This window comes from Spea bombifrons, chromosome 3 (genome assembly GCF_027358695.1).
Source record: "Spea bombifrons isolate aSpeBom1 chromosome 3, aSpeBom1.2.pri, whole genome shotgun sequence".
Lineage (NCBI taxonomy): Eukaryota > Metazoa > Chordata > Amphibia > Anura > Pelobatidae > Spea > Spea bombifrons.
In genome coordinates this window covers 47933655-47957654 of record NC_071089.1, presented here as the reverse complement: position 1 = coordinate 47957654, position 24000 = coordinate 47933655, and the positions used below count along the sequence as shown (strand labels likewise).

At 40.1% G+C, this 24000-nt stretch overlaps 1 protein-coding gene across 2 annotated transcripts in view; it reads right to left on the bottom strand.

The window, feature by feature from the left end:
* The window catches only part of SFT2D1 (SFT2 domain containing 1), a 41338-nt gene that overhangs the window by 4405 nt on the left and 12933 nt on the right, over nucleotides 1–24000 (bottom strand). The window contains exons 4-6 of one of the 2 annotated variants that reach the window (XM_053461334.1): nucleotides 12459–12540; nucleotides 8492–8527; nucleotides 3866–3924 (exon numbers count right to left, since the gene is read on the bottom strand). In XM_053461334.1, coding sequence (XP_053317309.1) covers nucleotides 3866–3924; nucleotides 8492–8527; nucleotides 12459–12540 — 177 coding nt within the window. The remainder of the gene's footprint in view (nucleotides 1–3865; nucleotides 3925–8491; nucleotides 8528–12458; nucleotides 12541–24000) is intronic. The other variant, XM_053461335.1, reaches the window with a different exon arrangement.

The window sequence follows — 24000 nt, the reverse complement described above, 5'->3', positions numbered from 1 at the left end:
GTTACCACAGTGATCATATAGCTATGAAAAGTCACATTCCCTTTTTAAAAATGGCCGATACTAAATTTTAACCCCATGATCCCTTTGATCATGGGGTTAAATTTAGCCAATGGTAGAGGGAGGCAACTTTTGAAATCCTGATGAACTGTAAATTAACTGCAAATATTATTTTTTTCTCCCTTTACCATAATTTCTTTGGGATTTTAAGGGGAAAGAATGGTGTGTGCTTCTGTGAGTGAATGTATGGAAAGTATGGTTTGGCTTCTGCGAGTGAATGGAGATATGAAAGGCGTGTGGAATGGTCATTAATTAGGGTTGAAGCCTTGACGTGGCATTACTGCTCACTTAGGAAGTTAAATTATGGCACAAAAAGTACACATTTGCAAAAACTACACCCCTTGGCGCATCATGGCACTGCATGTGTTTCTAGTACAAACCTGGAGTGGGCAAGACACAAATGAACATGTCGCTATGGTTAGAAAAAACATATTTTCTAGCCAAGGCGACATATTCCGTCATTATTTGTGCACTCAACTTTTGTCTCAGAAATACATGTAGCCCCTCATTTGAAGCTCCAAGGGGTGTAGTTTTTTGAAATGTGTACTTTATGTAACCTAATTTAACTTCCCAGATGTCTAGAACACTTTAACTTCAAATATGGCAGATTTGAAAATCTTGTTAAAAATTGTCTTAAAACATTTAGGGGTGATGCCTGCAATTAGACAGCTCTAGACAGCTGGAAAGTTAAATTATGGTACAAGACAGGAGTGCACAAGACATAAATGAACTTGTCGCTTTTAATTTATTTATTTATTTTTTAAAATTTTTATAAGTGTGATATTCACTTATTTGTTGTGCACGTCAGATTTGTGATACGAATACAAATAAGACCTCATTTGCTGCAGCTGGGGGTGTAGTTTCTAAAAATATATTGTTTTGTTGGCATAATTTAGCATCCCAGGCAGCTAGAGCTGTTTAATTGACGGCAGCCATGCATTCAATTTAAAGATGTCTTTTGTGATAGTCTAATAAATGTAACTTTTAGCAATAAAATATTAGAATAACACAGTCTACTGTTCTCAATTTCTGTTTATTTTAGACTGGTTACCTACTACAAATATTTAGCAACACAGCTTTTGATATTAGAGTTTAGAAAAATATAATTACAAACTAGTTTTTATTGAGTCGGAAGTGAAAAATTACACTTTTTTCCAATTTTTGACTTTATTTTGCAAACCTAATGAGACATACACATATAAAAATGTATATTTGGAATCTGCTGGGGTTTGTATAGTTTTTCCCAAAAAACTTACTTATAAACACATTTAAACGTGAGATGCACCAAAATGCCGAAAACCAATTTAGCACCAGGGTGGGAAATGGCTTAGCAGCCAAGGGTTAGTTAAAGAAAAAATACACAGTGGAATGGTAACACAGTGTTTTATCTAATAAACAGTAATACATGTATTTTAACATTTTTGGTATCTATTATACAGTTAGTCAGTATATGTTATATATAAACAGAAATTTGGAAAGCCAATAGCCATTTTAAGGTCCACCACCTTAATTCAAAATGCACCTTACCTTACTTATAGATATTCCCCTCTGCCCCCCTGATATTCCTCTCTGCCCCCTCAGATATGCTCTATGCCCACCCAGATTTGCTTTATGCAACCCCCTGACGTGCCACTCTGCACCCCCCTGATGTGCTTTATGCTCCCTAGATATGCCCCCTCGACCTACCAATGCACCCCCGACCTCCCTAGCGTCTGGCTTAGACAACCTCCGCTACCGACACTTCTATGGTGGACACACATATACACATAGTGCCCTTACACACATATATACACGTACACTGCCCTTACACACACACCTATACTCATACACTGCCCTTACACACACCTGCCCATAAACACACATATACACATACACTGCCCTTACACACATACATATACATGTACACTGCCCTTACACACATACATATACATGTACACTGCCCTTACACACCAGCTAACAAATACCTATACTGCTCTTACACACACCGGCCCATACACACGCACAAGCTTACAAAAACATACATACACTGCCCTTACAACCCTTTCTCCCCGTCTCTTACCTCTTCCACCATCCTTCAGCCTCCATCCTGTATCCTGTGGTGGGAGCGCAAGGTCTGTCACTTCAGACCTAGCTTTACTACTCCCTCACCACTATGTGCCAGCTATTGCTGCAGAGCGCAGGGATGACGTCGTATCCCGTGCTCGGCATTACTTGCCAGTGGGTAGTAATTAGGGAGCAGTAAAGCGAGGTCTGCAGCTGTTGATCGGGCGTCTGTGCACCCCCTGCAGCTGCACCTGAACACCATCCGCACCGTCAAACATGGAGGTGAAAACATTATGCTTTGAGGGTGTTTTTCTGCTAAGGGGACAGGACAACTTCACCGAATCAAAGGGACGGTGGATGGGGCCATGTACCGTCAAATCTTAGGTGAAAACCTCCTTCCCTCAGCCAGGGCATTGAAAATGGGTCATGGATGGGTATTCCAGCATGACAATGACCCAAAACACACGGCCAAGGTAACAAAGGAGTGGCTCAAGAAGAAGTGCATTAAGGTCCTGGAGTGGTCTAGCCAGTTTCCAGACCTTAATCCCATAGAAAACCTGTGGAAAGAGCTGAAGGTTCCAGTTGCCAAACGTCAGCCTCGAAACCTTAAGGACTTGAAGAGGATCTGCAAAGAGGAGTGGGACAAAATCCCTCATGAGATGTGTGCAAACCTGGGTGCCAACTTCACGAAACGTCTGACCTCTGTGATTGCCAACAAGGGTTTTGCCACAAGTACTAGGTCATGTTTTGCAAAGGGGTCAAATACTTATTAAAATGCAAATCAATGTATAACTTATCTGAAATGCGTTATTATGGATTTTCTTTTGTTATCATTAAAATTTTAGACTGATCATGTCTTTGTCAGCTGGCAAACATACACAATCAACAGGGGATCAAATATTTTTTTCTTTCACTGTATGCTTTGGAAGCTCTCTGCGGACCATGGCTTTTTCTCTGAGATGCAACTAAGCAAATGTCAGGTAAATCCTACTAGAACTTTATTTGTGATTAATCAGAGTCACTTTAAATGGTGGCAGGTGTCAAGAACCGAAGGGATTGGAACCTGCAACACTGTGGATTCTAGGTGAATCAGTTACCCACTATTCCACCAGGTGAATCTTGCTGTTGCTGTTTCCTTCTGCCTCTCCTTAGGCCATGTAGTTCCTGCATGCTCTTGACATACCTGCCCCTCGTTCGATCAATTAAGGCTCATAATAAACCAGGCATCATCCTAGCCTCAGCGCTAGAGCATTGTGTTCCTGGTCTTGTATACTGCAGGTGATCAGAACACCTATAGATAGCGCCCGAGAGAAAGACTAAGGCTAAAGTGGAGTGCAGCCCTGAACTGGATACATCAGCCTGCCTACAGACATGCTCTGAGCCCGAACGTGCCCCTGCATAGAGACTCCTACCTGATCCGGCACCCAGTGTCCTTACAGCAGGTGTGTAATGACTTCTATTTAACATGAGTTTGAATGTTATTGGTTAATTCTGCCACAGCCCAAAGATTTCAGTTTGTTTTGCAATTAAATACATATTACATACACACAGATATATATACATACACACACACACATATACATACACCCAGCCATACACAAACTCACATACATACAAACACACACACACATATACATACTCACACACACATATATATGCACACGTATACATACACACACATAAATATGTATTATCAGAAAATGTACTAGAACAAAATAACTTAGTAACAAGTGGACTAAATATGAAATAAATATAAAATACTTACCAAGTCATTGCAAGAAACTGTAAGACACAAAAGAGGATTGCCAGACCTTTCTTGCCCCACTAGATAAAAAGAGACAGCAAAGTTTATATACATTTATTTAATGCAGGATAACTAGAAATTTGCTACTCATTTAGATGGTCATACATCATGATTATGTTGTTCTCAAACAACTCACCAAAGGTGAAATCATAAAGTAGTAGCAGTACACACTGAACACATGGCTAATCGAACTGAGTAATTTAACTATATAAACTGATAAAATGCAATCCTGGATTGAAGTGGAACAATTAGCAGGAACACTGGATTGCATTTAGCACCAGAATTATCTTTTGAGAGAAAATTAATAATGAAGTGGAATATATGACTTTTGTGTAATACTGGGATACATGTGATTAAGTTACTTGGGGTGTTCTGAAAGTATCTAATACTAATCAGATGAGTGGATTTTTGGTTTACTACAAATACTATGTGATGTCAAATATTTTAGGCTGAAAAGCAAGTGCAGTATATTTTAGAATATTACACTCACACAAACACAAAATGGAGTCAGAGCCATCTTGTTTGCTTTAAATTGTATAAAGGATTTTTTCTTTTTCTCTCTATATTGAGAACAAAGAAGCTTTGATTAAAATAGCTGCTTCAGTAAGTCTTTAAAAAAATGGTTAGTTTAGTAGTAACTACAAACGTAAATTCCATAGGTTGCCACACTGCAAGCTCATTGATACCAATTTATTACCAAGAAGGTATTCTCTTCTAGAGATACACTATCTGGTCAAGGATAAACGTCTCCTAGCAGTGAATAATGGAAATAGATTTGAAATGCTATGAAGTAATATCCAGAATTCTGATCCGAGGATTTCAATCAATCGGTGGAGATTATGGTAATAAGCATGGTTGTTAAAAGTTTATGTTGAAACAAAGCCAGGGGAAGAATTGATTTTGGAGTTTCAAAATTTTGGACCCTATTTTTACTGTCATAATTACTTTGGTTGTCTAATAATTTTTAATATTTACTATATTTTCCTGGCAAATTGGAATTTTGTGGCAATTGCCTAATTTTCAGAAAGTTATTTTTCTTTCCACAATTTTTACACTGAACTTAGATTTATATCTACAAGGAACAGTTGGACCACAGCAACAAGTGGTGGTACATATAATGGTGTTTTATCATTCTGAATAGAGGTGACGTTTGTCTGCTTCAATATAGAAGAGTTTATCCCTTCTTTGGGCAAATAATATATTTCATTATTGTATATGACTGCTTATGCGATAATGGCAATAGATGTAAAATGTATTGTTACCTGTAATTAAGTATATTTTTCTGAGATGTGAAATTATTTGCATCTTTTAAAATTCGCACTAATACTCTAGAGATGTTCCAAGTACTTGTCTTTTTAAATTGCTACAGAGTAACAGTGATATATAGTGATCTTTTTGTTACAACCCTAATAATTGCCTTTTCTTTTATTTGTGGTTACTGGGTGGACTGGCTGGAAATTAACTTGTTTGATTCGCCAGTGATTCATGCCTGATAACCAATCAATAATATGCTGTATTTATGTCGATTCATTTTTACATGTTTTGACAATACTTTTTCTGTTTTATCTTGTGCACTGCACAGATCATATAGATATTTTGTAGATTGTGTTTTCACAAAAAATATATCTTTATTAACTATCGTGGTGATATAATACCTCATTTTGGATTATAAATTTTGGTGTGATCTAAAAGAATTTAGGATCAGGGATACAATATAGGGTATCTTTTTAAATTCATATTGTGGGTGTGATCCTGTAATAATGAAAAGTGCCATAATTTTGTGTAGGTGATAGAATATTGGTTCTGCCTATTTTATCTCATTAATATGTACAAAAATAAAGTGAATAACGGCGCTTCTAATAGATATATGGATAAAGTATATAAAGTGAATATAAAAAATAGCTGACAGCACTTAACCCCTTCAATCCCAGGGGTTTTTGGTACCTCAAAGCCCAGAGCAATTTTGCCATTTTTGGGGTATGTTGGTTTAGCGATGATTCTCTTTTCCTGTGAATAGTGTACCCATATAAACTATATATTGTTTTTTCAAGGAGAGATAGAGCTTTCGTTTGATACCATAGTTGGATGATTAGCTGAAAATTTAGAATGAGAAATTTAGTAAAAACTAGCGAAGATTAGAAAAATAAACTAATTTTTTTTTACAATTTCCCTCTGAATCCTCACAAAATTAGGTAAAGTGATGGAAAATCCCCTCCAAGTTTATTAATTCAGGTGTCCTGATTTCATAAATACCTAATTTATATAGATTTTCCAGACTTTCCCAGCACCAGGGAGCATACTATAAGGTGTACAATTTTGTTTAATTTTTATGCCTATGGCTTAATGGGTTTGGGGGTTGTGAACGGGGGCAGGAGGGTTATACTGGCTGGATGTTATGCTAGGGCAATGGGAAGTAAGGTTTTTTAATAATTTTTTTATCATCTTTTTTTATATATTTTTTTTATTTTTTTTTTACATTTTTTTTTATTTTTTATATATTATTTTTACACAGAAATGGTTAGAGGTCCTCCTAGGGACCTTCTGAACATGCCAGTGATGTCACAATAACATCACAGCTCACATTATAATTTTTTTTGTATTATTTATATTATTATTTTAACGATGTATTTAATATTATTTTTTAAATGAATTAACTTTTTTTTCTGCTTTTCTCTTTCAGGACGGGGGGGGGGAGTGAGAGACATGGTTTCTCACTCCCCTCCCCACGATCCCCCTGCACCGATCACACTGTGATCTCTGCAGGTCCTCAAAGACCTGCATAGAGATCGCAGAGTCTCTGTGCCTCATCGGAGGGCAGGACAGCTGTCAAACGACAGCCTGGTCTCCCGTGCAGCGGCAGGGATGTGTCCCTGACGATGCACGAAGGGCTGGATGTACCGGGACGTCCATAGGGGTTTCTTAGTGGGCGTTTTTTGGACGTCCCGGTACGTCTATAGGGGAATGAAGGGGGTAAACCCCTATGTGACAGTAAAACAAACAAAAGATAAATAAAGTGCAGCGCTCCGTTTGTAATAACTCTATATTAGTAGTGCTATGCAATTTTGTATTATATATAATACAAAATTGCATAGCACTACTAATATAGAGTTATTGCAAACGGAGCACTGCTCTTTATTTATCTTTTATCTCATTAAAATTTAAAACCATAGGATTCAAAGAGGGTGCACTTTCTTTTTCACACAACTGAACTTAAAAGATCATGAGTGGAGTCCACAAAATATGGTGGGCTGGAGCATCAGGTGTGTGTTAACACATTGCCAAGGAGGAAGGACACCAGCAATGATCTCAGGGAAGCAATTGGTGCTGCCCATCAATCTGAGAATGGTTATACAATGGATAACAATTTAAAGTCAATCACTCTACAGTAAGCAAGATTATTCAAAAGTGGAAAACAAGAGAAATTGGGAAAAACAAGAGTTACATCTCATACTCTACAAGCCTCAGTATGTTACATGTTAAAGTTCATGACAGTACAAGTCCAGACCTCAACCCGATTAAAATGCTGTGGCTGGACCTTAAGTGAGCTGTGTATAAACAAATGCTCACAAACGTTAATGAACTGAAGCAATGTTTTAAGGAGGGGGGGGTGAAAATTCATCCATAAGATGTGAGATACTGATAAATGTAACAAAAAACAAAGATAACTCCAGCTCAACATTTAGATGTTTTGCAGAGACGCTTCAAATTGCAGGGAGCACGAGATAGAAGGCCGAGCCATATCCTCGGTTAATCCAAATAACAGTATAGATAGAAGATCCAGCTCCACAAATAAGGGTTTAAAAATTCAAAATTTAATTAGACCAGTTAAAACAGTTAAAACATGATAGACAAAAAAAGAGAAAATAAGAGATATGCTCAAGTGATTGAGAAAAAATACGCCAACGCGTTTCAAACCTTACGGTTTGAAAACCTTACGGCCATGATTAAGAACCGTAAGGTTTGAAACGCGTTGGCGTATTTTTTCTCAATCACTTGAGCACATCTCTTTTTTCCCTTTTTTTGTCTATCATGTTTTAACTGGTCTAATTAAATTTTGAATTTTTAAACCCTTATTTGTGGAGCTGGATCTTCTATCTATACTGATAAAGGTAAACTATTGAATCACAAGATGTACTTAATTTTTCAGACATGGCCTCTTCATTTTGGCTTTATTTTTGTTGAATAAATCATGACAACGCACATATGTTGTGCGTTGTTGTTCATCTGTGAATGTATTTACTTGTTTTTAACAAAGGGTGATTGTTATTATGTCCTGACATGTAAAACCATAGAATTCAAAGAGGGTGTACTTTCTTTTTTACACAACTGTATGTTTTTTGTTCACAAAGGCTGGCTTGCACTGCAAATGTTCTTCATCTAGTGTAATATGATTAATGTGCTATAATTAAATGGGTTTTGGCATAGTGGAAGGATGCAGTCCCTATACATAAGCCACCGTGTTCTAGATTTTCCATCATTTAATTTCTTTTCATTATAAAAGTGTAGTTTCTTTTCATTATATAGAAACATCTTTAGCATTTTCCTTTTATCCTTTACAACTAATTATTGTGTGCATTTGACACTTACCCAAAACACAGCACAAAGTGTACAAACCAGACAAATCTGTAATGAAAAACACATATTGTAAAATCCCTGCTTATAATAACTTATCTAGACAAGCTTTATTTAGATCTACTTTATTTATGACAGACAAATCAATAAAAGCTATCAGCTGTATATTTGTTTTAAAATTAACCCTTAGAGTACCAAATACAGAGTAGATGTATAACTGCAAAATGGGCTCAGATGGCCAGCTATGGGTCTCCGACGCAGCTGCCCATTAGTGTTTGATCAATTGGTTAAAACGTTCTCCGTAGGGTTGAATGGCTGCCAATCATCTTCTAGGCATTCTCATTAAATAAAAGTTAAAAAAAAAATATTCACTGTCTTTGCTTCCATGGTAGTAGTAAGACAACACAAGTAATAACTGTAACTACGGAGTACTTACCTTCCTTCCGCCCAAACCGCCGTCCCTCCGAAGTCCCTCGACACCAGCAGCTGCCGCCAGGATCCCACGATGCTGACCGCATGGCTTCTAGCTCTGTCAGGCGTGCGCGCGCCCCCCCCCAAGTGGCCAATTTTGGCTGTAGGGAATCGCATTACCTCCAGGATGCGAACAGCCTCTTAAAGGACATGTCTCTTATGCGTTCCAAGCCTCCTTTTCATCCTGTGTCAGGGTATTCTATCTAAATGACTATATAAACCTGGCAGTTATGCTAGATCAGTGCCTGTTATAGTGCCTTTTTTTGGCTGCGCTTTAATAAACTCCTGTGATTTTGGCTTTGACCCTGGCTTGTATTGACGTCTCCTGCATTTGACTTGGCTCCACTATTCTGTATTCGACTATACATGGGGAAATACGTTATACAGTAAATAATAAGAAAATACTTATCTTAACCCCTTAACGACAAAGCCTGTACATGTACGGGCTTGCAGTGCAATGCAATAACGACAAAGCCCCTACATGTACAGCTGCAGGCGTTTTCGCCGCGATCGGCGGCTTTGCAGCATCCACAGAAGCCTCACAAGTGAGGCTGACCGTGGATCTGCCCTCCCCGGAAGAAAAACGGCCGCCGCTGCACCGATCATCAAAGATCGCATCCGGCTAAAATAGTTTAGGAACCAATCGGAATCGCTTCCTATGCATAAACGGTGTTGCTGACATGCCTCGATATCGAGGAAAGCCCCCGAAGAGCAACCACAAGTGCCATCATGTAACGTTGCCGTAACTCACAAGATGGCGTCACTAACTGAAAAATCAATGGGTTCACAAAGGGTCTATCCAGACCCTCCTGAGAACTCTCGAGCTCCTCCTGCAGGTTGAATACAGGTACTGCATTCAACCATGCAAGGTCAATGGAGCCCAGTTCACTAATCAGTGTCTTTGTAAAACAAAATTAAAAAACAAAATTAAAAAAAAGTTTAATTTTTTAAAAAACATGTAATACTTTTTCCCCACTGTCACCAAAAAAGTGCATATATATATATATATATATATATATATATATATATATATATATATATGCACTTTTTAACTATCATTAGTTTATATATATATAATTCTATCGCTTCACAAAAATTCCCGCATGGAAAGAGTTAAACTATTGGCATTATAAATGCCCATAGGGTGCCTAGTTTAAAAAAATGTCTGATTTGATGGGGTAAACTGAATTGGCCGGCTTTAAAGATGTCCCAAATATGGGACGTGGGCACAGAGTGACCTGATGTCTAAATGGCAAAAAATACACACCTCACAAAGGTGGTCTTTTCCCTCCCAACAAACCCATGCATGTGGGGTATCACTGGGCTCAGGAGATGTTACAGAACACATATTGGGGTGTTGTTTGACACGGACATATACCAGGAGCTGTAAATTTATACCTGAAGTAAAACGTGCATGAAAAAATTTCAAGAAAGTTTTACTACCATAAACTTTGACAAAGGCTGGTAGTAGAAATAGGGCATGTAAAGGGTTAAAATACCAGCTTTTGAAATACCTTGGGGTGTCCAGTTTTCAAAAATACAAGGTTTGATGGGGTAAACTGTATTGGCCAGCTTCAAAGATACCCGAAATAGGATATGTGGGCAGAATTTAATGTCAAAATTCCAATTTGAAAAATGCACACCTCTCAAAAAGGGCCTTTTAGTCCCTGAACAACCTAACAAACCCATGCATGTGGGGTATCACTGCGCTCAGAAGATGTTGCGGAACACATACTGGGGTGTTGTTTGGCAGTGACATATACCAGGAGCGGAGAATTTATACCTGGAGTACAACGTGTGTGAAAAAAATACAAAAAATGTTTACTGCCATAAAGTTTGACAAAGGCTATTGGGAGAATTAGTGCATGGAAAGGGTTAAAATACCAGCATTTGAAATACCTTGGGGTGTCTAGTTTTCAAAAATATATGGGGTAAATTTAATTGGCCAGCTTCAAAGATACCCAAAATAGCACATGGCGCAGAATGACTAGCTTTGGGGGAAAAATGGTTTTGAAATTGCAAAACGCTACTGCTACTTATTGCCCCATAACGTGAAGAAAAAAGCAAAAAAACATAAAAACATTGGGGGTTTCTAAACTCAGGACAATTAGTAGAATCTATTTAGCAGTTTTTTTCATTCGTTTTTGAAGATGAGTAAAAGATTTTTTTTAAAAAAAGAGAGAGAGAAAACAAAAAATCACCTTCATTTTTTTTTATATAGTAAATTAGATATGATAAAAATAATGGTATCTAAAAAAAAAATTTCTAATACTAATGCATTAAAGCCATCAATGCTTAGTTAATTCAGGTCCCAGCACGTTTCAGAGCAATGACATTCTAATTGTTCCTTTCATATTGATTGAAATTCTTCAAGAAGGTACCAATGTTTATGTCATTCAAAAGTTTTCATTTTTACTATTTTTCTTACTATTTATTTTTAATTGTTAGTTTTATCCAGTGCTGTTCTGTATCAAACACATAGCTCTATATAGACAAAAGCTTTTGCTACACACGTTTTCAAGCGTATTGTACATGAATTGAATATTCAGTGGTGCCAATAATGTTTCCCAAAACATGTTGGGGTCTCGTAGCACAAGTGGTAATGGCTACTACAATGAAGGAAATGTATGTAAAAGGCGTATGGCTTTCCTGAATTAAAGACAAGACCAAGGATTAAGGTATAAGACAAAACAAAAAAAGACTATTATCCCATAAGCCATAGCAGCAAAAGCTTAGGATCACACTCCTATTATGCTGAGGCTGCCAGTAAATGCTGGAATCTGGGCTTAAACCTTTATTGGAAGTTCTGGATGGCTTTTGGGATAGAATCACACTCCTATCATCCCCAGGATCCAGCATGTATTGGATGCCTGGGCACGATAGGAGTGTGATTGCTAACAACTGTTACAATCACGCTGTAAGCGATACCCAGGCTCCAGCATGTCAAGACACCATGTATATGAAAATATATGTAAAAAAATAAAAACGATACCTGCAAATAAACTCATATAGTGCCCAGGCAGCCAGTACATGCTGGAATCTGAGTGATTCCAGCATGTGATGGCTGTCTGGGCATGATAGTAGTCAGTGTGATTGAATGACACCATGTATATGAAATATTTTATACAATATTAATATATATATAATTGCTAACTGCAATCACACTCCTATCATGCCCAGACAACCAGTACATGCTGTAATCTGGGTATGCCTGGGCATGATAGGAGTGTGATTGCAGTTAGCAATCGTATATATGTAATATAGCAATCACACGTCTATCATGCAGAAGCATATGGGGTTTGCACATCACTTACAGCCTCCCTGTGCCATCCCCCCACTTACACATCCATGCTATCACACACATAAACATTAATTCACTAATTCATATACTCATTCACAGATACTCATTCATTCCCTCAATCACGCATACTCGTTCATACAGGTTTTTTCACGTATCATGGATACATGCAAATTAACTACAATTATAATTAGTAAAAAAAAATAAACTGACCAGCATAAGTATTGTTGCAATCAGTCTTGTTGGTTCAAACATCCTTTTTAGTTGTTTCACAGGTCCCATAAGAAAGCAAGTACTGAAAATAAGTTAAATATGGAAACAAATTTAACAAAGAAATCTTATATGTACACTTTTCACAAGATACATTGATTAAAATGTTAAAGTCAATAACTTGTAATCACAAAAAATTGAATTTAGTATGCTTGTTATGGGAAACTTCTGATAAAATTTTTACACACTTTATGTTGAAGGAGAGATCCACGGCATTAGAACCAAAACATTTTTTTATTGAGGCTCCAAATTATTCCCCAAAACACTTTTTGTGTGATCAGACATCAAGTGTGGATTCCCACACCTGTGGGACAAATCACATACCCAAGGTCTGGTATGTACAAGGTTACATTTTCTTTCTTAAGCAGAAAGACTGAAACATGAAATAATGCAAGGAGAGACTACATATAACAATTGAGTATTGTCATACAAGCAAGTCTTAGAAACATAGAAAGTAATGGCAGATAAGAACCATTCAGCCCATCCAGTAACATACCTAAAGGGGGGCGGTGCGGCCCGGGTACCACTCGTCAAGGAAACTCTTTTGCCGCGCAGGGGAGCAGGAACGTGAGAGGGATTAGAGTTTACTCATACAGTGCATGGGCACCACAGCAGTATGCCGTGGGCCCGCGTTAGGTGGCCGTTGGGTCGCATAGATGTCAGCACGGCCAGCCCCCGAACCAGGGAAATCAGCAAGACAGGTAAGTGGGTGCAGCAGAGTGTTAGTGGGTGATTGAATGAAGTTAGTAGTAAGTGTTTATGGGCAGAAATGGCACAGGCAAGGCTGATTGGGGAGGCAGAGGTGGTGCAGGCAGTCTGATTAGGGGGCAGAGGTGGCACAGGCAGGCTGATCTGGGGCAGACTTGGCACAGGCAGGCTTTTTCCAGGGACAGGCTGTTTCAGGATCAGAGTTGACACAGGCAGGCTGTTTCAGGGGAAAGGCGGCACAGACAGGCTGTTTCAACAGCAGAGGTTGCACAGGGAGGTTGCTTAGGAGCAGAGGTGGCACAGGCAGGCTGCTTTAGGGGTAGAGGTGGCACAGGCAGGCTGCTTTAGGAGTAGAGGTGGCACAGGCAGGCTGCTTTAGGAGTAGAGGTGGCACAGGCAGGCTGCTTCAGGAGCTGAGGTGGCACAGGCAGGCTGCTTCAGGGGCTGAGGTGGCACAGGCAGGCTGCTTCAGGGGCAGCAGTGGCACAGGCACACTAGTTCAGGGGCAGCTGTGACACAGGCAGGCTGCTTCAGGGGGCAGCGGTGGCACAGACAGGCTGCTAAATGGGCAGCAGTGGGACAGGCAGGCTAGTTTGGGGCAGAGGCCTACCATCAATGTCTGGCTTAGTGTATAATAATAGGGGTTATGCTGCACTGCTGTCAATATCTGGGTCAGTGTATAGTAATGGGAATTACACTGTATCTGTTCAGAAAATTTTATTTATTTAAACTTCATTTCTGAGTTAATTTATTTTTCCAGATTTCTATTTTTTTTCCAGTTGACCTACAGATTAAAAGTTGTGAAATAAATATTCTGTCCGACATTCATTTTTTTTGTGTGTGTGTGGTGCCACATACTCTAGGTACGCCCCTGGGCCCATCCAGTCTGCCCAACCTCTGAATACTTTCCTTAGTCCCTGGCGGTATCCTGGCGGTATCCTAAATCTAGCTTAGCCTTCTGCCTATCCCATGCTTGCTTAAATGTCTTCACTGTATTAACATCTACCACTTCTGTTGAAAGGCTATTGTATGCATACACTACCCTTTCAGTAACGTAATATATCATGATGTTACTTTTAAACCTTTGCCCCTCTAGCTTATGACTATGCCCTCTTGTTGTGGTAGTATTTTGTGTACCTTTTGGGACCAAGGCTTTCTTCAGGTACCATTTTTGATCATATCAATTTTCTATAAAATAATAATAAAATATGTTGAAAAATAGAAAAACACACATTTTCTCACTTTTATTTACTCATTAAAAATCTAATGAAAAAACCTGCTAAATAGATTCTACTATTTGTTCTGAGTTCATAAATACCCAATGGTTTTTTTGTGCTTTTTTCTGCAAGTTATTTGGCAATAAGTACAAGTAGCATTTTGCTATTTCAAAACCAATTTTACCATCAAGACCTTCTGCAATATCGCTAATAAAAATATTAAACACAATGGGCCCAAGTACAGATTCCTGAGTTACTCCACTAGTAATAAGAATTTTAAATACTAGCCCTGGATGTGATAAAAGAAGAACATATTTAAACAGGGTTACGTTTTGTCTATACCCTGACTAATTCCCTCTCCCGTAGATAAGTAAGATGAGTAAATGTAGTGTGAATGAGTATGACAGAGTTAAGTAGCCCGAACACAAGGCTACTGCTAGCTATACTCTATTAAAAGTTCAGACCAGTACTAATTTTAGGAATTGTTTGAATAAACTATGCAATATTAAGGTGTAGTTTAAATATTATATGGTCTTTTTCTCTTTTTCATTTTTAAATAAATGGTCTGTTTGGAAAATGTGAAGTCATGAGAAATGAGAATTTTCTAATTTTGTAAAAATAAAATATATAATAATATATATATAAAAAAAAAAAAAAAACCCAAACCCGTTAAGCCATAAGCATAAAAATTATGCCAATAACGTACACCTTATATGTTCCCTGTAAGTGATGGGAAGGTATGGAAAATCTATATAAATTAGGTATTTCTGAAATCAGAACACCTGAATTGATAAACTTGGAGGGGATTTCTCATCACTTTACTTAATTTTGTGAGTATTCAAAGGGAAAATATATACATTTTTTTTTCAAATTTTTGCTAGTTTTTACTAAATTTCTCATCCTACATTTTCAGCTATTCATCTAACTATGGTACCAAAAGAAAGCCCTATCTCTCCTTGAACAAACAATATATAGTTTACAGGGGTATACTACTCACAGGGAAGGAGAATAATTGCTGAACCAACATACTGCAAAAATGTGGAGGACACCATCAATTCCATTTAAGACAATCCTTAAAAGTTTTCCTTGGTTAAATATGTATTAATTAGCCATGTGTTTTATAACAGAATCACCATTACAAAAAGGCCAAAAACCAATGAACATACTGTAAAGCTAAGCATTTTGCAAATAATGATGCCAAGTGTTTAAAAACTCTAAAAAGTGTGTGTGTGGGGGGTTATTATTATTTTATTTTTATTTATTTTTTTATTACTCACAGACATATCAGACACCCACACCAACATGCTCATGAGGAGACTCCCACCAACACACTCATGCAGAGACTCCCACCAACACGCTCATGCAGACACATCAATACAACCAGACACTCAACACGAAGACACACACACACTAACACACAGCCAGGCACTTACACACACTAACATACCCAGAGTCACAAATATTAACATATTCACGTAAGCAAAAACACACTAACATACTGTCATGATCCTATCCAGGCTGCGGAGCTGCATATCTCACTCTTGCTTCAGTTTCCCTGTTTCTGCTTCAATCCATTCCTGGATTTCCTTTTGCTCTGTTCTGATCTTCCATTCTTTGCTTCTGCTTTAGCTCTTTGCTTCAGCTCTGTTTCCTTTATAAGGTGTGCCCCACCTGTGTGTTCTGTCTGTCTCAGTCTGCAGTCTAAAGGTATGTCTCAGTGCTATGTGTTTGGATTACATGTTTAGTTTGTTTCGTACCACTGTCAGCAGGGCTTAGCGTTAGGACCCACCGTCATTGGAGTACTTTGGCCTAGTGGTGGGCTAAGAATACTATGGCCATATGACGTGACGGAATCTCCAATTGTTATCACATAGTTCTAGGCTAGTTCCTGTATTCATGTTTGTCTGTCTCTTATGTGCCTTTGCCCTTCTTCCTTGTATCATCTGAGGATTCTGGTTCCTCTCTCCTCTCCCTATGTCCTAGTTTATATGGCCTATCCTTGCTTAAAGGAGAAGCGTCCGAGGATTCTGGCTCCTCACTCCTTCCCCTGTGTTCCTTGCCTTGTTCCCTGTCCTTTGTTGTGCTCTGTAACATGTATATCTTGTCTATCTTGTTTCGTGCCTGGTCTCCCTGTCCCTTGCTTGTTATGTTTCTGCTATATTTCTCTGCTTAGCTTCCATACTCCCAGCCTGCAGCATCCCGCACATGAGTCTTGTGTGATGTCTCATGCCTGTTCCAGTGTGCCTGCAGGATTTCACTTTGTTCTGGACTGCATCCGCTGCTATATCAGGGCGCTGGTGTTTGGCTGCACAACCCTAGATATTCAACACCCAGGTGAGTGCTGTCACCCTGCATCAGGCCCTGTCCATCTCCGCTACCGCGCCAGGACTCCTGAACTCCATCTTTGGGCGCGCTGGGTCCTTTCAGTCATCAGCATGGACCCAGTTCCTTACACATACCCAAACACACAAACACTTGTGCTAACACATACCCCGACACTGACAGCATAACCAGGCACATTACCACACACTCAGACACTCACACTAGCAAACACGGTAACAGGCACAGACAACTAGCATAACCAGACACCCACACTAACAGACCCATACACACACGACCATACACACAGTCACACACACTAACGTACCCAGACACATACTTCAATGAATTCATCTCGTCTTACACACGCAGCAGGTTTCCAGTGCCAGAGGATGCAAAGCAGCCCCAAAGCATCACTGACCCACCACCATGCTTAACTGAAGGCAGAGTATTCTTTTCAGCATATGCTTCATTGTTCTTCCTCCATCGGGCTGAAAAGTTTTTTTTCATTGTTTCACAGAATAGAATCCCAAAACTTCTGCAGCTTATTTATAGGATTTTTGAGCATATTGGAGTCGGATTTTCTTGAGCTTTTGGGTCAGCAGCGGTGTATTGGAGTTCTCGCATGGAAATTGTCTGTATTGTTGCTGCAGGTCTTTTCCTGTCGCTCGAGGGTTTTTCTCAACCTGCCTTTACAGAAATCTAGTTGCCTCCATTGAAAGTTTTTCAGCTTCGCCCTGGTAGTGTAACAAATGTTCCTTTAACTTTGAACTTGCAAACTATGCTTCCAACAGTGTCTCTAGAGACATTCAGTGCCTTTGTACCTTTTTCGTATGCTGTACCTTGTTTGAGAAAGGAGATGATTTTTTTTAACTTTCTGGACCCTTCTTTAGCTATATTTCTAACATGCAGTCCAACATGATACTCAACAAACCCCTAGGTGGTTCAGGTATTTCATGTATTCCAGCTCATGCATACCTGGTGCAACCTAGAGGACTGCATTGGGAGGCGGGACCCGCCAAGAAAGTTGCGGACGGTCTTGCTGCTGGTCAGGCACTGTACCTGCGGGTCCCGGTAATCCTGCGCAGTCCTGCAAGGCTGCCCCTTCTCGCTGCTCTCTTACAGTGTCTCCTCTCATGCTCCGCCCAGGAAAAAAACGGAGTCACGTGATGTGACGTCACTTCCAGTGACTCCGCCTTGTTCCTGGGCGGAGCAAGAGAAGAGATGCTGTGAGGGAGCAACTCGAGGGCAGCCTTGCGGTTCAGGTAAGGAGGTGGGCTTAATTGGCCACAAATGTGGCGGGAGCAGGCGGGATTGGCCACAGATGTGGCGGGAGCGGAACACCCACATTGCGGGAGCAGGCGGGATTGGTAAAAAAATCAGCGGGAGCGGGATTAAAAAGCAGTCCCGTGCAGGGCTCTAGTGCAACCAATGAAGCCCGTGATTAGTTGCATCAGGTGTGCTTGAGACAACATCCATTTTGCATATTTGTGCTGTTGTAAGGGATTCTATTCCGGGAGCTTTCTAATTTTGAGTTTACGTTGAATTTGGGGAAACCACTTGAGCCACCTGTTGTATTGAGCTATTTCAATTGCTTTTGCAAACAACTGAAAGTCTGTAAATTTCGACAATAAACTTGATTTGTAATAAGGGTTGAATTATTTTGATTCCTTTGTCTTACCACTTGTGATGAATGACCAAGGGAATTTGGCTTATGCATTTTCAAATATTTGTAACCCTGTGAAACAAATAGCCATGGCTGAAAAACCTGTGTACTTTTTTGTATAACCCTGTGTTGTGTTTATAATTGTTTGATATCCATCAGAGCAGAGAGCTGTGGCTGCAGGCTGGCAGAGGGCGGTCTCCCTCTCCTACCAGCTGCCGCTGATCCAGGTTGGTGACAATACACACACACACGGTAGTGTACAAAAGCTGTAGGCATGTGTTCATTGCAGTGAAGGGGTTAATGCTGTACAATTACTGTCATGGAACAGTAATGTAGCGTAAATGTTACCCTGGGGTATAATATGCGTTCCCCTATTCAGGACGCTTGAAAGGGGGTAAATTATTTGTATTATACCCAATGGGTTTTGTGTCCCACTAATCTTAAATTGCACCACTTTCTTGCTCAGGCCACACCCCTTTCACTTGTAAACCCCACCCCTTCAACTTTTGGTCCCATTCCTCCTCTTTAGGCTCCAGATTTTTCCCTTTGAGCTCCGTCTTTTTGTATGTGTATTTAAGCATGGACTCACAAAAATGTTATATATTTTCTTGTTTTGTGCACCATTTGAAATGTTTGTATTCATTATTTTAACCCCTTAAGGATTGCCAACGAAGGGGGATACATCCTTGGGAACCAAAAATGGCCGAAAGTCATGCGGTTTTCGCACTGGCAAAGTTAAATCCCTGCCAGTGAACCAAGATCAGGCAGTCAAATCAGACAGTCTAGTCTGCCCCCTGACAAGCTGGGGCCAGAAGTTGTGGCCCCGTGTTGTCAGATCTAATGTAACAGTGCTTTAACAGAAACTGCAATGCACACCTCCCAAATGTGGCATTTTAGCCCTCAAACAAGCTGACAAACCAATGCATGGCTGGTATCAATGTTTTCAGATCATACTGAACAAAAAATAAATAAATTTATGTCATTTTGAATAATAAAAAAAAAAACTTGAAAAAGCGGGCTAATGTATGTATTTCATAAATCCAAAAATATTCTCTTTGGAGCTTTTTTATATTAACCCTTCAACAGAATTGATGTGTTCCAAAATTCTTCTTTAGGGCGGCACATTGTTTTACCAATACGCTGGATACCGCAAATGCATGTAATAAGATGGTTTCATAAACTGTTTCACATCCTTTGTCATACTACGGATAAATGTGTTAAAGGTGTAATGTATTTACAGGTTTTACAGTGATTACAATGATAACGGCTTACTGGTGGTTGGAGCCAAATGGTAAGGTGAAGTTTGTCATAATGACTATGAATAAGAAGGTTCTTAAACTTTGAAGCACACCTAGCTGTGATAGACACTGCAGAAGGCACTGCTTTTCTAAAACAAACAGAGATCAGTAGCAATAATAGGCCAAATCGCTTGTAAAATAAAGTGTACCAAGCACCAACCCTAATCATTGGCACGGATAAATCTGATCTAGTCAGTTTTAACATTTTGTGTTGATGTTCATCTAAGATTGCATCCACCTAATTTGTCGACCTTCTAAGGAACAGATTGCATTAGGTTATAATATGTAAAACCATAAAATTCTTTTTTTTTCTTTACACAACTGTATCTGCAATACTGGCCCGGTAATACACCTGCTTCGATTACTTACGTAGGTAGCCCATATACAAAAATCTTGATCTCAACAGATCTCCCGCCTTATTTAAATCCTAAAAATCAGTACAGTTACGCAGTGCTCAAAGATATTGCCCAATTGAAATAGGTAGTGCCCGGAAGATAATTATGAAAGGTATGTTGGTGTAAGGGTTCACTGCTAGGGATAGGGTTAATTTGCTGTTCAGTTATTCTTTGCATGAAAGCTTAGTTATCAGGACCAGTGGCCATCTTGCGTGTGGCAAGCTTCCATTATAAAGACATGCGGGAAAAGAATCATCCACGGCAGCAGGGAGGAAGAACGGGGTCTTTCTCTCCTGCGTGGCTTCTGTTGTGGCAGCTGCGGAGTGAAGCGGTGGTCTCCCCCTTCAAACTGAGGGCAGAGAAGAGGAGCGCAGCGCGTGTAGGTACGTAACACTGGTTTGTTCTTTTTTTTGGCTAGTTATTATGCATGCATTTTCATTTGGTTAAACTGTATGCACAATTTTATCTGTTAAATGTCCTTGAACCTGTTAAGCCCTGTCTGTCCACGCAGGTGTATGCCGATGCAAGTTAAAACAAATTACTAAAACATCAAGAAATAGTATGTTAACTTATGTTTTGGATCAAGAGTAGGAAGGTTAGGTAGAAGGGTTGAACTTGATGGACATCGTTACATAGTACATAAGGTTGAAAAAAAGACCTATGTAACTGTCTGTCACTTTCTACCCAGGCTGTGGAGCTGCATATCTCAATCTTGCTTTAGTTTCTCGGTTTTGCTTCAATCCATTCCTGGATTTCCTTATGCTCTGTTCTGATCTTCCATTCCTTGCTTCTAGTCCTGCTCTTTGCTTCAGCTTCGTTTCCTTTATAAGGTGTGCCCCACCCATTATGTTTGTCTCAGTCTGCAGGTATGTCTCATTGCTATGTGTTTAGATTTTTTGTTTGGTTTGTTTCGTTCCTCTGTAAGCAGGGATTAGCGTTAGGACCCACCATCATGGAGTACTTTGGCGTAGTGGTGGGCTAAGCATACTATGGCCATAAGATGTGATGGAATCTCCAATATCTTTAGTAGAGGGGTGTCCTGTCTTGTTCATGTCTGATCTTGAGTATCCCTTGTCTTCTTCACTCTTGTGCCCTGTAACATGTATGTCTTGTCTGGTCATGTTTCTTGCCTGGTCTCCCTGTCCCTTGTTCGCTATGTTTCTGCTATATACTCTGCTTAGCTTCCACACTCCCAGCCTGCAGCATCCTGCACATGAGCCTATCGTTATGTCTCATGCCTGCTCCAGGGTGCTTGCAGGATATATCTTTGCTTCGTTCTGGACTACATCCGCTGCTATATCAGGGCACTGGTATGTGGCTGCACAACCCTAGATGCTCATCACCCAGGTGAGTGCAGTCGCCCTGCACCAGGCCCTGTCCTGTGACTCCGCTACTGCATACTGAACTCCTAAACTACATCTTTGGGTGCCCTGGGTCATTACCGTCGTCTGTATGGACCCAGTTCCTGACACTGTCCCAATTTAAAAGGCTATTAGTGAAGGTTGATTTACGGTATAGACTAGGGGTCAAAGGACAGGGTCCTTTCCAAGTCCAAAGAGATCAAAAGATCAGGCAACAAAGTTGATGTAAGTTTTAAATTGATCAAAATTCTTTTTTACTGGTGACACCATCGCGTGAAATTTTTATGAAGTACTCAACCACGTGCAAAATAAATCTATATAAAACACATCCAAAACCCCACTGTAGCATGGATATTGGCCGGCCTTCCACTAACCTAAATTGAGGTTAACATAACTAGGAGCCATTGATGTACCCCTCGTTTCATAATATATGGTCTCAATACAAACAAGTAATTTCAACATAAACTTAATATGCATGATTTTTCCAGGCAGTTTTTGCTGGTCAGTATTCCAAAATTATGAGGTACATTGTTATATAAGGCTCATACAATTGTATCTTGCGAGATACACAGGATGGAAAATAAACTGTCAAAAGTTTGCGAATAGACTGCTTACAATCTTATACATATAAATCTATTTGTTCAACCATTGGTCTTAATAATTTATAAGTGAAGGAAAAAATATTTGATCCCCTGCTGATTTTGTATGTTTGCCCACTGACAGACATGATCAGTCTATACATTTTTATGGTAGGTTTATTTGAACAGTGAGAGACACACTGTTCTGGAGAAAATCCAGAATATCGCATTTCAAATAAATTATACATTGATTTGCATGTTACTTAGTGAAATAAGTATTTGGCCCCTTTGCAAAACATGACTTAGTACTTGGTGGCAAAACTCTTGCTGGCTATCACAGAGGTCGGACCTTTTTTTTTTTTTTTTTTACTCAGTAAAATAAGTATTTGATCCCCTATCAATCAGCAAGATGTCTGGCTCCCAGGTAGGGTGACCACAATTTATTTCTGCCATTCAGGGACACACTATGAAGTGCATGTGGTCACACACACACAGGTGTATTTAATATAATAGATATATATATCCATTAGACATGCATTTTTAACTACATAATATGTACTTATCTCATTGAAGTAAAGACTATGATTTCAAAATAAAAGCTGAACTGACAGTTCTTTAATATTAGCCCCTGCTGCATATATATATATATATATATATATATATATATATATATATATAATTAGCCCCGGCTGCCAATACGTTTTATATTGCACAAATTGGGCCCCGCTCCACGCTTCCTAGGGGGAGGAGGGGGAGGAGAGAGAGAGAATGAATGAACTAATCGTATGACATACAGGCTGATCCAACTTTGATGTAATGTCCTTAAAACAAGTCACAATGAGGCTCAGTAGTGTGTGTGTGGCCTCCACGTGCCCGTATGACCTCCCTACAACGCCTGGGCATGCTCTTGATGAGGTTGCGGAAGGTCTCTTGAGGGATGTCCTCCCAGACCTGGACTAAAGCATCCGCCAACTCCTGGACAGTCTGTGGTGCAACGTGGCGTTGGTGGATGGAGCGAAACATGATGTCCCAGATGTGATCAATCGGATTCAGGTCTGGGGAACGGGCGGGCCAGTCCATAGCATTAATGCCTTCCTCTTGCAGGAACTGCTGACACACCCCAGTCACATGAGGTCTAGCATTGTCTTGCGTTAGGAGGAACCCAGGGCCAACTGCACCAGCATATGGTCTCACAAGGGGTCTGAGGATCTCATCTCGGTACCTAATGGCAGTCCGGCTACCTCTGGCAAGCACATGGAGGGCTGTGCGGCCCCCCAAAGAAATGCCACCCCATACCATTACTGACCCACCGCCAAACCGGTCTGCTGGAGGATGTTGTAGGCAGTCTCCAGACTCTGTCACATCTGTCACATGTGCTCAGTGTGAACCTGCTTTATCTGTGAAGAGCACAGGGCGCCAGTGGCGAATATGCCAATCCTGGTGTTCTCTGGCAAATGCCAAACGTCCTGCACGGTGTTGGGCTGTAAGCACAACCCCCACCTATGGACGTCGGGCCCTCATAGAGTCTGTTTCTGACCGTTTGAGTGGACACATGCACATTTGTGGCCTGCTGGAGGTCATTTTGCAGGGCTCTGGCAGTGCTCCTCCTTGCACAAAGGCGGAGGTAGTGGTCCTGCTGCTGGGTTGTTGCCCTCCTACGGCCTCCTCCACATCTCCTGATGTACTGGCCTGTCTCCGGGTAGCACCTCCATGCTCTGGACACTACCCTGACAGACACAGCAAACCTTCTTGCCACAGCTTGCATCGATGTGCCATCCTGGATGAGCTGCACTACCTGAGCCACTTGTGTTGGTTGTAGACTCCGTCTCATGCTACCACTAGAGTGAAAGCACCGCCAGCATTCAAAAGTGACCAAAACATCAGCCAGGAAGCATAGGAACTGAGAAGTGGTCTGTGGTCACCACCTGCAGAACCACTCCTTT